Here is a 15,137-nt window from a genome sequence, read left to right as displayed (position 1 = left end):
ACTTGTATCATGCACAAAGAAGATGTCCTATCCGACTTGCCAAAACTATAGTTTGTTAACTTCTTAAGGCTAGGGGCAGTATTGAGTAGCTTGGATGAATAAGGTGCCCAGAGGTGCCCAGAGTAAACGGCCTGCTACTCAGTCCCAGTTGCTAAAATATGCATATTATTAGTATTCAGAAAACACTCTGAAGTTTCTAAAACTGTTTGAATGATGTCTGTGAGTATAACAGAACTCATATGGCAGGCAAAACATGAGAAAAAATCCAACCAGGAAGTGGGAAATCTGAGGTTGGTCGTTTTTCAACTCATTCCCTATTGAAGATACAGTGGGATATTGGTCATGTTGCACTTCTTAAGGCTTCCACTAGATGTCAACAGTCTTTAGAAACTTGTTTGAGGCTTCTACTGTAAAGGAGGGGCTCATAGTGGCTCGTTGAGTCAGTGGTCTGGCAGAGTGCCACAGGCTCGTGACGCTCGTTCACGTGAGGGGTTTGCATTTCTACAGATAAAGGAGTTCTCTGGTTGGAACATTATTGAAAATGTATGTTAAAAACATCCTAAAGATTGATTCTATACATCGTTTAACATGTTTCTACGGACTGTAACGGAATTTTTTGACATTTCGTCTGCTCCTAGTGAACGCGCTTCGTGACTTTGGATTTGTTTACAAAACGCACTAACAAAAATAGCTATTTGGACATAAATGATGGACATTATCGAACAAAACAAACATTTATTGTGGAACTGGGATTCCTGGGAGTGCATTCTGATGAAGATCATCAAAGGTAAGTGAATATTTATCATGTTATTTCTGACTTCTGTTGACTGCACAATATGGCGGATATCTTTTTGGCTGGTTTGGGCTCTGAGCGCCGTATTCAGATTATTGCATGGTTTGCTTTTTCCGTAAAGCTTTTTTGAAATCTGACACAGTGGTTGCATTAAGGAGAAGTGGATCTAAAATTCCATGTATAACACTTGTATCTTTGATCACTGTTTATTATGAGTATTTCTGGAAATTGATGTGGCTCTCTGCAAAATCACTGGATGTGTTTGGAACTACTGAACATAACGCGCCAATGTATACTGAGATTTTTTTATATAAATATGAACTTTACCGAACAAACATACATATATTGTGTAACATGAAGTCCTATGAGTGTCATCTGATGAAGATCATCAAAGGTTACAGATTTATTTTATCTCTATTTCTGCTTTTTGTTAACTCCTGTCTTTGGCTGGAAAAATGGCTGTGTTTTTCGGTGATTTGGCGGTGACCTAACGTAATCGTTTGTGGTGCTTTCGCTGTAAAGCCTTTTTGAAATCGGACACTGTGGTGGGATTAACAACAAGATTACCTTAAAAATTGTATTTAAAATGGTATAAGATACTTGTATGTTTGAGGAATTTTAATTATGAGATTTCTGTTGTTTGAATTTGGCGCCCTGCACTTTCACTGGCTGTTGTCATATCGATCCTGTTAGCGGGATCTCAACCATAAGAAGTTTTAACAGTGGTTGAAGTGGTTGGAAAACAAGTTTTATTAACTCCAGCCTAAATGTATGTAAACTTCCAACTTCTACTGTATATGCATAGTCACTTTAACCATATCTACATGTACATACTACCTCAATCAGCCCGACTAACCGGTGCCTGTATGTAGCCTCGCTGCTGTTATAGCTTCGCTACTGTATATAGCCTCGCTACTGTTATTTTTCACTGTCTTTTTACTGTTTTTTTTATTTCTTTACTTACCTATTGTTCACCTAATACCTTTTTTGCACTGTTGGTTAGAGCCTGTTGTCACGAACGTCGTAATCCTCCTCGTCTGAGGAGGAGCAAGGATCGGACCAAAGCGCAGCGTGGTTTGAATACATACTTGAATTTATTTAACGAAGACGAAACGAAGAACACTTGACAAACTGACAAAACAACGAACGAACGAACGTGAAGCTATACTATGACAAGTGCAGACACAGGCAACTTACGTAAAGACATAGACAATAACCCACAACACACAATACAAAACAGACTACCTAAATATGGTTCCCAATCAGAGACAACACAAAACACCTGCCTCTGATTGAGAACCATGTCAGGCCAAACTAGAAAACCCCACATAGAAACAGACAACATAGAACTGCCCACCCCAACTCACGCCCTGACCATACTAACTAAAGACAAAACAAAGGAAAATAAAGGTCAGAACGTGACACCTGTAAGTAAGCATTTCACTGTAAGGTCTATACTTTTTGTATTTGGCGCACGTGACAAATAAACTTTGATTTGATTTGATTCTCCCGAAATAATTTCTCATCCTGTTTTCTTACTTCGGCTAATACAGTTAAAGACCATCGTCTTTGTCAAGGAATTAGACATTCTCTGTATTTTTCCCCAAACTTTTTCTATATCAGACAGATTCCATATTCCATCTTTGTCAATAATGACGAAATATTTCTTTATTATCTCTTGCCTACACTTGTCTACTTTGAAATGGTTCTTCCTATCACTAGACAGTGAATTTAAAATATTTATCATGCTCACATCTGGAGGAGCTGTTCCGTCCTTTTCTAGACTGGTTTTCTCTCTTAACAATGGCATTATATTAACTTCAAAAGCTGTATAATATATATCTCTATGTTTATATATTTATTTAACACCAAAATATATATATATACAGTGGCAAGAAAAAGTATGTGAACCCTTTGGAATTACCTAGATTTCTGCATAAATTGGTCATCAAATTTGATCTGATCTTCATCTAAGTCACAAGAATAGACAAACATAGTGTGCTTAAACTAATAACACAGAAATTATTGTATTTTTCTTGTCTATATTGTATACATAATTTAAACATTCACAGTTTAGGTTGGAAAAGTATGTGAACCCCTAGGCTAATGACTAATTGGAGTCAGGAGTCAGCTAACCTGGAATCCAATCAATGAGACGAGATTGGAGATGTTGGTTAGAGCTGCCTTGCCCTATAAAAAACACTCACAAAATTTGAGTTTGCTATTCACAAGAAGCATTACCTGATGTGAACCATGCCTCGAGCAAAAGAGATCTCAGAAGACCTAAGATTAAGAATTGTTGACTTGCATAAAGCTGGAAAGGGTTACAAAAGTATCTCTAAAAGCCTTGATGTTCATCAGTCCATGGTAAGACAAATTGTCTATAAATGGAGAAAGTTCAGCACTGTTGCTACTCTCCCTAGGAGTGGCTGTCCTGCAAAGATGACTGCAAGAGCACAGCGCAGAATGCTCAATGAGGTTAAGAAGAATCCAAGACTGTCAGCTAAAGACATACAGAAATCTCTGGAACATGCTAACATCTCTGATGAGTCTACAATACGTAAAACACTAAACAAGAATGGTGTTCATGGGAGGACACCACGGAAGAAGCCACTGCTGTGCAATAAAACCATTGCTGCACGTCTGAAATTTGCAAAAGTGCACCTGAATGTTCCACAGTGCTACTGGCAAAATATTCTGTGGACAGATGAAACTACAGTTGAGTTGTTTGGAAGGAACACACAACACAATGTGTGGAGAAAACAAAGGCACAGCACACCAACATCAACACCTCATCCCAACTGTAAAGTATGGTGGAGGGAGCATCATGGTTTGGGGCTGCTTTTCTGCCTCAGGGCCTGGACAGTGTGCTATAATCGACGGACAAATGAATTCCCAAGTTTATTAAGACATTTTGCAGGAGAATGTTAGGCTATCTGTCCGCCAATTGAAGCTCAACAGAAGTTGGGTGATGCAACAGGACAACAACCCAAAACACAGAAGTAAATCAGCAACAGAATGGCTTCAACAGAAGAAAATACACTTTCTGGAGTGGCCCAGTCAGAGTCCTGACCTCTATCTGATTTGAGATGCTGTGGCATGACCTCAATAGAGCAGTTCACACCAGACATCCCAAAAATATTGCTGAACTGAAACAGTTTTATAAAGAGGAATGGTCCAAAATTCCTCCTGTCTGTTGTGCAGGTCTGATCCGCAAATACAGAAAATGTTTGGTTGAGGTTATTGCTGCCAAAGGAGGTTCAACCAGTTATTAAATCCAACGGTTCAAATACTTTACCACCCTGCACTGTGAATGTTTATACGGTGTGTTCAATAAAGACATGAAAATGTATAATTGTTTGTGTGTTATTAGTTTAAGCAAACTGTTTTTGTCTATTGTTGTAACATAGATGAAGATCACTAACATCAAGGCGGTGACCCGTTCCTGTAGGTTCATGCTCTACAAAATTCGCAGAGTACGACCCTGCCTCACACAGGAAGCGGCGCAGGTCCTAATCCAGGCACTTGTCATCTCCCGTCTGGATTACTGCAACTGGCTGTTGGCTGGGCTCCCTGCCTGTGCCATTAAACCCCTACAACTCATCCAGAACGCCGCAGCCCGTCTGGTGTTCAACCTTCCCAAGTTCTCTCACGTCACCCCGCTCCTCCGCTCTCTCCACTGGCTTCCAGTTGAAGCTCGCATCCGCTACAAGACCATGGTGCTTGCCTAAGGGGAACGGCACCTCCGTACCTTCAGGCTCTGATCAGGCCCTACACCCAAACAAGGGCACTGCGTTCATCCACCTCTGGCCTGCTCGCCTCCCTACCTCTGAGGAAGTACAGTTCCCGCTCAGCCCAGTCAAAACTGTTCGCTGCTCTGGCACCCCAATGGTGGAACAAACTCCCTCACGACGCCAGGTCAGCGGAGTCAATCACCACCTTCCGGAGACACCTGAAACCCCACCTCTTTAAGGAATACCTAGGATAGGATAAAGTACTCCTTCTAACCCCTCCCCCCCCCCTTAAAAGAGTTAGATGCACTATTGTAAAGTGGTTGTTCCACTGGATATCATAAGGTGAATGCACCAATTTGTAAGTCGCTCTGGATAAGAGCGTCTGCTAAATGACTTAAATGTAAATGTAATCACATTTAATGACCATTTTATGCAGAAATCAAGGTAATTTCAAAGGGTTCACATACATTTTCTTGCCACTGTATATCTATTTATATAACCCCTTTTAAGGACTCAAACCTCTTCTAGAACACAAATTGTCTCTGTAGTAGCCTGGCTACCCATAAAATTTTTGTTCACTTCAAAAAGCTTGTTGAAGACTTACATTAACCACACCTGTAAAAATTGCAACTCAACTAGCAACTCACTTCTATTCAAAAAGAAGGTTTCACAAAAAGAAAGGACTCTAGCCTTTTAATAGAGGACTTGAACCCCTATAATAGAAAACAAAGACAAAGGCCTCAAACCCTATCATAGAGAACAAAGGAAGTCTGAAATAGAACAAAGGACTTGAACCCTTATACATTGCAGATACATATCAATGAGCATTCAGAGCCACATGGAGCATAAGCCACAAGCCTCCACCAACATATTACCCCCTTGTGACTATACTACCACCTATCTCGCTACCACCAAAACATGTAGGTACACACACACACATACACATTAATTGAAGTGTTGGGGAGGAAACAATAAGTGTACTTTGAGAGACTGGAGCCGGTTGTGTTTAAATTGCAGAGTTGGTGAGGTCGCTAGTAATCTCACTTCTGTGTCTTAAAAGAATAGAATAGACAGAAGAAGCTGTACATGCACACCCACAGACATACACACACACACACACACACACATATATACATATACACACAGACACACACATACAGTTGAAGTCGGAAGTTTACATACACTTAGGTTGGAGTCATTAAAACTTGTTTTTCGACCACTCCACAAATGTCTTGTTAACAAATGATAGTTTTGGCAAGTCGGTTAGGACATCTACTATGTAAATGACACAAGTAATTTTTCCAACAATTGTTTACAGACAGATTATTTCACTTATAATTCACTGTATCACAATTCCAGTGGGTCAGAAGTTTGCATACACTAAGTTGACTGTGCCTTTAAACAGCTTGGAAAATTCCAGAAAATGATGCCATGGCTTTAGAAGCTTCTGATAGGCTAATTGACAAAATTTTAGTCAATTGGAGGTGTACCTGTGGATGTATTTCAAGGCCTACCTTCAAACTCAGTGCCTCTTTGCTTAAAACCTCTTGGAAATAGGGGGCGCCCTTTTCACTTCTGGATAAAATTGTGCCCAATTTAAACGGCCCCGTACTCTGTCGTAGATCATATGAAATGCATATTATTATTACTATTGGATAGAAAACACTCTGAAGTTTCTAAAACTGTTTGAATTATATCTGTGAGTAAAACAGAACTCATTTGGCAGGCAAACTTCCAAACAGGAAGTGAAAATTCTGAAATGGGTCTCTGTGAAAGGCTTCGCCTATTCAATTGTCTTGTATTTATAGATCTGTATGCACTTCATACGCCTTCCACTAGATGTCAACAGGCAGTAGAACGTGGAAGGAAGTGTCTAGCCTTCTGTGGGACAGGATGGGAGTCGTTGGAGTGAGAGGTCAGCCATATTGGCAGTATTTGGCTACGCACTTAGGGCTTGTCATATCTTTGTCTGCAATGCGTTAGGTAGACACGAAGAAATGCTCCGTCTGGGACGTTATTGGATATATATGTGAAAAACATCCTAAAGATGGATTCTCAACTGAGTTTGACCAGTTTATTCGACTTTTATTATCACTTTTTGAATTTTTCGTTCTTGCGTAAAATCTTCATGGACACGTGAGCTACACATGCTAGCCAAAGTTGCTAATTCGACAGAGGAAATGGACATTCTAAAACAAAATAACGATTTATTGTAGAACTAGGATTCCTGGCACTGCATTCTGATGAAAGTTCATCAAAGGTAAGGGAATATTTATGATGTTATTTCGTATTTTTGTGGACTCTTTGGACTCCAACATGGCGGAGAATGGCTGAGCGCTGTCTCAGATTATTGCATGCTGTGCTTTTTACTAAAGTTATTTTTTTAAATGTGATGGGATGGGTGGTCCGTAGAGGTTTTAATATCACGGTAAAATCAAAAGAAATCAGCCAAGACCTAAGAAAAAAAATTGTAGACCTCCACAAGTCTGGTTCATCCTTGGAAGCAATTTTCAAATGCCTAACGGTACCACGTTCATCTGTACAAACAATAGTACGCAAGTATAAACAACATGGGCCCACGCAGCCATCATACCGCTCAGGAAGGAGACACATTCTGTCTCCTAGAGATGAAAGTACTTTGGTGCGAAAAGTGCAAATCAATCCCAGAACAACAGAAAAGGACCTTGTGAAGATGCTGGAAGAAACAGGTACAAAAGTATCCATATCCACAGTAAATGAGTTCTATATCGACATAACCTGAAACGCCGCTCAGCAAGGAAGAAGCCACTGCTCCATAACCGCCATAAAATAGCCAGACTACGGTTTGCAACTGCACATGGGGACAAAAATCGTACTTTTTGGAGAAATGTCCTCTGGTCTGATGAAACAAAAATAGAACTGTTTGGCCATAATGACCATCGTTATGTTTGGAGGAAAAAGGGGAAGCTTGCAAGCTGAAGAACACCATCCCAACCGTGAAGCACGGGGGTGGCAGCATCATGTTGTGGGGGTGCTTTGCTGCAGGAGGGACTAGTGCACATCAGGCAGGAAAATGATGTGGATATATTGAAGCAACATCTCAAGACATCAGTGAGGAAGTTAAAGCTTGGTCGCAAATGGGTCTTCCAAATGGACAATGACCCCAAGCATACTTCCAGAGTTGTGGCAAAATGGCTTAAGGACAACAAAGTCAAGGTATTGGAGTGGCCATCACAAAGCTCTGACCTCAATCCTATAGAAAATGTATAAAAACGGTATATATACACCCTCCCCAGACACACACACATATACCCACACACACACAGACACACACTCACTTCACACTCACTTCACCTTCCACCTTACCCCCTAAAAGAACTTAGTAAAGCCACAGACACAGAACTTATCTCCCTCCCCCTGGCCCTGTCAGAGTGAGAGGAGAGATGGTAACAGTGGGCTTACCCTCGCTGACAGGTGACACTGGTTATCAGCCCTGCCACCATGTACAGCGAACATTCTGACACCCATCAATCAAAAGGAACACACTATAAACACACAGTTCTCTCCCACTCCCTGACATCACCTCAAATATTTATTTATATACCGGATTCTTGACATAGCTCACTCTAATATATTTACTGATGTACATATGATTCATACTATATCTTGTGTAAATTCATTTGGTGTAGATACATATAGATTGCATTTGGATTACTGTTACAGTGCTATTTGGGTTGTTAATTGGAGAAAGAGTGGAGAGAGAGAGACAGAGAGAGACAGACAGAGAGCATTCCATGACAAATGTATAATATTGCTTCCAGAGATATGACTTTGTGTGATGACTCATCCATCATTGATGGCGCTTTTGAAATGATCATTTAAAAACGTTCCGTCAGAAAAGGACAGATCACTTTGAATGATGCTCCGAAGCTCCTGCATACAATTCCCAGTGTAATTGTTGGTTGTAGGCTAGGGCTTTTTCTTCTATTTATGCATAATTTTATGACAAGTGGCCAATTGAAAATGAGATATGGCCGAAACTATCCAATTACATTAGAAAGAGGGGTGAGCGCAATGGAGCATGAGTAAAAATCTAATCTTTACGTAATGTGTTGGAATCCTTGGCAGGTACGAATTCTGGATCCCACCATGTTCTATTTTGAGTGTCATATTCTCCCGCTCCCTGCTATTGTTATAGAATTTGACCAATAACCATCATCATATCTCTATGGTTGATGTTAATGTGTCATCCATAGGACATGTCCTTCTATTGAATGCATTTCTCACTTATGGCGGCAGAAAGGAGGTCAGGACTATTTGACAGATGTCCTGACCCGTTCTCTACACAGATACAAACAAAACAATATGACGCCTAGGCTGAGTACAAAAAAGCACCACAATAACTCCTTGAACATGGAATGTGTTCTCAAGAAGTAATGTGACATTAAGCCATAAATGGCTTTCTTTGAAAACGGAGCCGCCATTTATCCAGATTTATTGTTTGACCGCTATAACTGTTTTACCTTTGAGCAGAGTTTTGGAGGTGATTTGTAATCATTAAAACAAATGCTGTGACTGTAGTTGGGCCCCAATGGGGTCAGCACTCCCATCCACACTGCAATAAGCCCCAGACCTGTCAGACAAACCACCTTTATAAAGTATATATTTATCAGAGTAATTGAACCTTCGCTAAACCCTCCCCAGAATTTTAGGGAACCAACCACAGCACTCCAATGGATACTGTCACCTGTAACGTCTGCATCCAGCTCACACTCTCAAACACGTAGATCCCCTGAACGCAGCTCACTCTCCAGATCCCAATCACCTGAATTCTGATCACCTGTTCACACAACTGTATGTCATTATCACACACTATTTACTTTAGTTCTTTGCACCTCATCATTGTGAGGTATTGTATGTTTTGTGATCCACTTCTATTCGGATCACTGTGTTTACTGTAATGTAATCTTCCTGTGTATGATAGTTTTTGCCTGCCTCACTAACGGTGGCTTTTTCCTATTCCCTGCCTGTACTTTAGCCTATCGGATTTCCTGTTATCAACCTATTGCCTGATCTCCTGGACGACGATACTATCCTTTTCCCTGCCTGTACTGGTGCCTTTTTGTACCCAGCTACCTTCATCCTCCTGTGGTCCTTTACAAATAAACACCTGCTGCGCCCTGCGCTTGAAACCAGCTCTCTGTCTCCCATCGTGTTCATTACATCGCCGAGTCTGACACCTCAGACAAGATCACATTTAAATTGCATGAAAGCCAGTGAGGGCAATGGCAAAAACATAAATAATAAATAATTGAACAGTGCACCAGGAGATGCACATCACATCTACCTCAGCCTCTTCTATTATTCCCAACACAACCTTAATTTCTTGGTCAAGCGTCTGATTAGTCGACTCTCTGTGATCCTGAGACAATGCCAAGGATGCTGTTGCTGTAACGTTCTGTCTTATAATCTGTTTTATTTTCCCTCCAGAAGCATCTGAGGCACACAGCACACCCCGACCCTGAATACAGATAGATAGCCAGGCTGAGGCTCACAATCACAGGCTTTTCAAAGAGGAAGAGCACTTTGGGCTGATTAATGCATGGGAGTGGTTGCTTTAATTTTCATAACAATAAATGCTTTTTGAAATTCCTTTTTTGTGAATCTAACCAATGAGGGTATAGTTATTTTTGTTTAGACTATTTTCTGATCACAATATGGCAACTAAACCCAACATGAAATGTTTTCTCCTTTAGTAGAGATAGTCTGATGCTGTTTCTCATCCTCCCACACTGAAGTCCAACTCCAAACAAAGTAATGTCCAGTTGTGTTGATCCTCTTTGAAAGGACGTGGTGTACCATCACAGCATTATTCTGTTAATCTATGTTTTAGCAGACACACTTAGAGCTATGTTTTCTGTCAAAGAGTGGACATTATGTCCAAAGCATTATGTCCACACGCAAACTCCCTGGTTGGTACAATTGAATTGCACTTACAGTGCATCCGGTTAGTATTCAGACCCAGTGACTTATTCCACATTTTGTTCCGTTACAGCTTTATTCTAAAATTGATTTAAAAAAAAAGGTTTCCTCATCAATCTACACACAATACTCCACAATGTCAAAGCAAAAACATGTTTTTAGAAATGTTTGCAAATTTATATTCATACCCTTTACTCAGTACTTTGTTGAAACACCTTTGGCAGTGATTACAGCCTCGAGTCTTCTTGGGTATGATGCTACAAGCTATCCTCTCAAGCTCTGTCAGGTTGGATGGGAACCGTCGCTGCACAGCTATTTTCAGGTCTCTCCAGAGATGTTCAATTGGGTTCAAGTCCAGGCTCTGGCTGAGCCAGTTAAGGACATTCAAAAACTTGTCCCGAAAGCCACTCCTGCATTGTCCAGGCTGTGTGCTTAGGGTCGTTGTCTTGTTGGAAGGTAAATATCACCCCAGTCTGAGGTCCCGAGTTCTCTGGAGCAGGTTTTCAACGATCTCCGTTCATCTTTCCCTCGATCCTGACTAGTCTCTCAGTACCTGCCGCTGAAAAACATCCACACAGCATGATGCTATCACCGCCATGCTTCACCGTAGGGATGGTGCCAGGTTTCCTCCAGACGTGACGCTTGGCATTCAGGCCAAAGAGTTCAATCTTGGTTTCATCAGACCAGAGAATCTTGTTTCTCATGGTCTGAGAGTCCTTTAGGTGCCTTTGGCAAACTCCAAGCGGGCTGTGATGTACCTTTTACTGAGGAGTGGCTTCCGTCTGGCCACTCTACCATAAACGCTTGATTGGTGGAGTGCTGCAGAGATGGTTGTCCTTCTGGGAGGTTCTCCCATCTCCACAGAGGAACTCTGGAGCTCTGTCAGTGACCATCGGGTTCTTGGTCACCTGACTGACCAAGGCCCTTCTCCCCGATTTCTCAATATGAACTTATTTTCTTTACATTATTCGAGGTCTGACAACACTGCATCCTTTTTGTTATTTTGACCAGTTGTCATTTTCTGCAAATAAATGCTCTAAATGACAATATTTGTATTTGGAATTTGGGAGAAATGTTGTCAGTAGTTTTATAGAATAAAACAAAATGTTCATTTTACCCAAACATATACCTATAAATAGTAAAATCAGAGAAACTGATATTTTTGCAGTGGTCTCTTAATTTTTACCAGAGCTGTATATACATATATATATATTTTTTTAACAAAAATTCTAAAACCCGTTTTCTCTTTGTCATTATAGGGTATTGTGTGTAGATTGATGAGGATTTTTCCCCCCATAACTTTTAGAATAAGGGTATAATGTAACAAAATGTGGAAAAAGTCAAGGCGTCTGAATATTTTCCAAATGCACTGTATGTTACAGTAACTAACATGCTTGTGCTAGGTAAATGGTAATTTGGAACACAACTACAGGATCAATATAAGTGTTGGTACATAACCTTCACTCGTTCATTAGCAATGTGACAGCCAGGCTTATATGGGCATTTGATGAAGGAACACTTTGTCCATTAATGAAATCCTTGAATAGGATTGTGCAGGGGAGAGACAAAAAATGGAAGAGTCTCGTGATGAAAATAACCACACATCCCTCCACTAATCTGCTTTGATTCAAGGGGGAAATGTTCTATATTTCCAATTACATTCTTAGATGTTGAACACATCTCCTCAATGTTAAATATCCTCAACATATCTGTTCACACACTCTTCATTCATCTTCATCTCAGTGTACAGTTTAAGACCCATTTATACCTGGTTCTAACATGCGTCCGTTGTCCTGATCTTGTCCACATTCTGATTGTGCCCATCTTTTCAGACGTGTCTAGACATGATATTAAAATGTGTCTCTTTTCCATCCATGCTGACCAGACTTCCTGGTCCCTCCCTGTATATTTAAAAAATATATATATTTATTAGTTTACTTTAAGACACATTGATGCCATAAGTCAATGGTCAAAAGAAGCATATTAGCACTAGGTATAAACAGGGCATTTTTTCTCTCTCAAGGGCTGAAGATGAGATGGAGAGATTGCAGTGTGATAACAGTTACATGGCCTATCATTTAACAACTGAGGTGTAATTTAGGGTTGTGTCTCAGTCGCTAGATATGTAGCCTGTTTTGACATTCTGCCCACATTATTTCCGACTGCCTGAATCTTATAAGCGTTTAATGATTTCCCAGTGTCATTGCACAGCCTTTGGTGGCCATTATGTTCTTATAATAATAACCCAGGCCCCTTTGTTGTCTTTTCTGTCCTCCTTTTTCCAATGTTAACAAGTCAGATGGCAGAAATATCCTAGAATATTATAATATGATATGTTTAAGCAATAAGGCCTGAGGAGGTGTGATATATGGCCAAAATACCACAGCTATGGGCTGGTCTTAGGCACGACGCATCGTGGAGTGCCTGGATACAGCCCCTAGCCGTGGTATATTAGCCATATATCACAGACTCCCGAGGCACCTTATTGCTGTTATAAACTGGTTACCAACGTAATTAGAGCAGTAAAAATAAATGTTTTGTCATACCCGTGGTATACGGTCTGATATACCATGGCTGTCAGCCAATCAGCATTCAGGGCACGAACCACCCAGTTTATAAAATATGATACAGTATATAACATAATAATACAATACTAGAATATAGTCAAGTAATATCACAGCAATATGTAAGGAAAATTTGATATAATTCGAGATCCTTCAGCTAGCATTGATCTCCCTCCCCTTCATTATTTAAATGTTTAAGTAAGGTCAACCAAACCCGTTTGATATGAATAAAGATGACAGCTACTTATTGGAATATAAATGCTGCTAGTTGTTTTGTTTGACCATGTGATCGATACTTAATTTCCTTGTTGGGCAGCGGCTGAGGCTGGCAGGGGCCAGAGAAGAACTTCACCTGCAGCCACAACCTCTTATCCTAGATTACTGTCTACTGTCTCCATACTTCGTTCCAGGCTCTGGTTCATATCTTCATTCACTGACTGAGGGATAACAACACTCCACAAAGTTATACTCTGATATGAGATCCTGAGACAATGGAAGCCCGTTATACTATGAACAACAGACACATTTTATTGTAGGAAGAAAAACGATTAGCAAAAGTCATGATGTAGTGAATACACCTGACACTTTCACTTTCTGTTTGTTTTTCTGTTTGTGTGTCATGTGTTTCAGTAAACAGCAGTCATAGCTACCAAGGGGCATAATTATTCTGTTTTCTCCCAGGCTCTATCTTGGATATTCTTTACTATATATTGTCATTGGTGGAATTGTCTCTTCTCTCTCTTCCAGACTGGAGTCTCCCACGCGGTCTCTGTACATGGAGGCCCCTAAAGGAATCCAGATCCTGGCAGAGGCAGGGGACATCCAGGCCACGTGTAGAAGTGACCTACGCCTGGAGTCCAAAGACGGAGAGGTAGGGGACCCATTTTCTCAACTTTTATCTTTTCATCTTTCCATCCTCCTCCCTTAAAGTAGTCACTGATCTAAAGGATTTCACTCGACAGCTTTCATTTTCAAGTTATGTCAGATCAGTTCATCATTGATGTCATGAAGGAAGGAGGTCAGGAAGGAGGTCAGGAAGGAAATAAAGCTGCATTAAGAGTTCTCACACTGTGTATACTCTACATCTGTATATCTGTCTGTCAATGTTATGATGTGAGGAAAATCTGGAAGAGGGTAAAACTTAATTTGTCCTATTGTTGCCCTTCTTCCTAAGTTTAATAAGAAGACTTAACAGAGTAATGTGACTAGATGATATAACACATAAACAGAGGCCCCTCTCCATTTTATGGACTTGATGTGACTTATATCAGACATTTTAGTGCTTTGCTAAATCTGTCTGTGAGGTGTCTGCCCTCACACTCCATTTGAGAAGCCTTCCAACTGTCCATGTGTCACCTGCCTGATGTGTGGACAGACAACTCACAGACAGCTCTCGCTCTCTAGGAGCCCCTTGGCACTTGCAACCGCAATTAGTGGTGAGGTTTGCCTATTAGAGACTTGCCCATCCCCCAGCCTTTCTCTCACTGCAGAGATTTGCTCAATAGCAGATGTGTGGAGAAGTCAGCTGAGACTCCCTGCTAAAGTGTTCCAGGTCATTTGATGGGAATGCTTCCACCCAGGCGCCTGATAATGACTCCTTTTACCTTTTTATATATGGAGCAGTTCCACTCCCGGTCGGGCAAATACAAGCCCAGTCCCGGGAGGGCAAGGGGGATTAGAGAGATGGGATTTAGACTGGGTGGATGGAATGGTAAAGTTGGGTGAAAGAGAAGAAATACCAATTCAAATGGTAATGTCAAATTAAAGTTAGAAGTTATTGCTGGAATTGATAGGTACACTCTTAGGAAAAAGGCTTCCACAAGGTTTTTTTCGGCTGTCCCCATAGGATAACCTTTTTGGGTTCCATGTAGAACCCTCTGTGGAAAGGGTTATACATGGAACCCATAAGGGTTCTACCTTGAACCAAAAGGGTTCTATGTGGAACCAAAAGGGGTTCTTCAAAGGGTTCTCCTATGGGGACAGCCGAAGACCCCTTTTAGGTTCGAGATAGAAAAAAAGATGCTAAGAGTGCTTAAACGCCTGGGTATAGATTTGTTCATCTTAAATCATGAAGGAGCGCTCAGA

At 40.8% G+C, this 15,137-nt stretch overlaps 1 protein-coding gene across 3 annotated transcripts in view; it reads left to right on the top strand.

The window, feature by feature from the left end:
- Window positions 1–15,137, top strand: part of LOC139532056 (delta-sarcoglycan-like) — a 303,224-nt gene that overhangs the window by 282,952 nt on the left and 5,135 nt on the right. For 2 of the 3 annotated variants that reach the window (XM_071329183.1, XM_071329173.1), the window contains exon 7: window positions 13,800–13,923. In XM_071329183.1, coding sequence (XP_071185284.1) covers window positions 13,800–13,923 — 124 coding nt within the window. Of the gene's footprint in view, window positions 1–9,544; window positions 9,759–13,799; window positions 13,924–15,137 lie in introns of those variants that run through there. The other variant, XM_071329191.1, reaches the window with a different exon arrangement.

This window comes from Salvelinus alpinus, chromosome 1 (genome assembly GCF_045679555.1).
Source record: "Salvelinus alpinus chromosome 1, SLU_Salpinus.1, whole genome shotgun sequence".
NCBI lineage: Eukaryota > Metazoa > Chordata > Actinopteri > Salmoniformes > Salmonidae > Salvelinus > Salvelinus alpinus.
The sequence above is the reverse complement of the archived record's forward strand: the minus strand, read 5'-3'. Positions and strand labels throughout refer to the sequence as shown.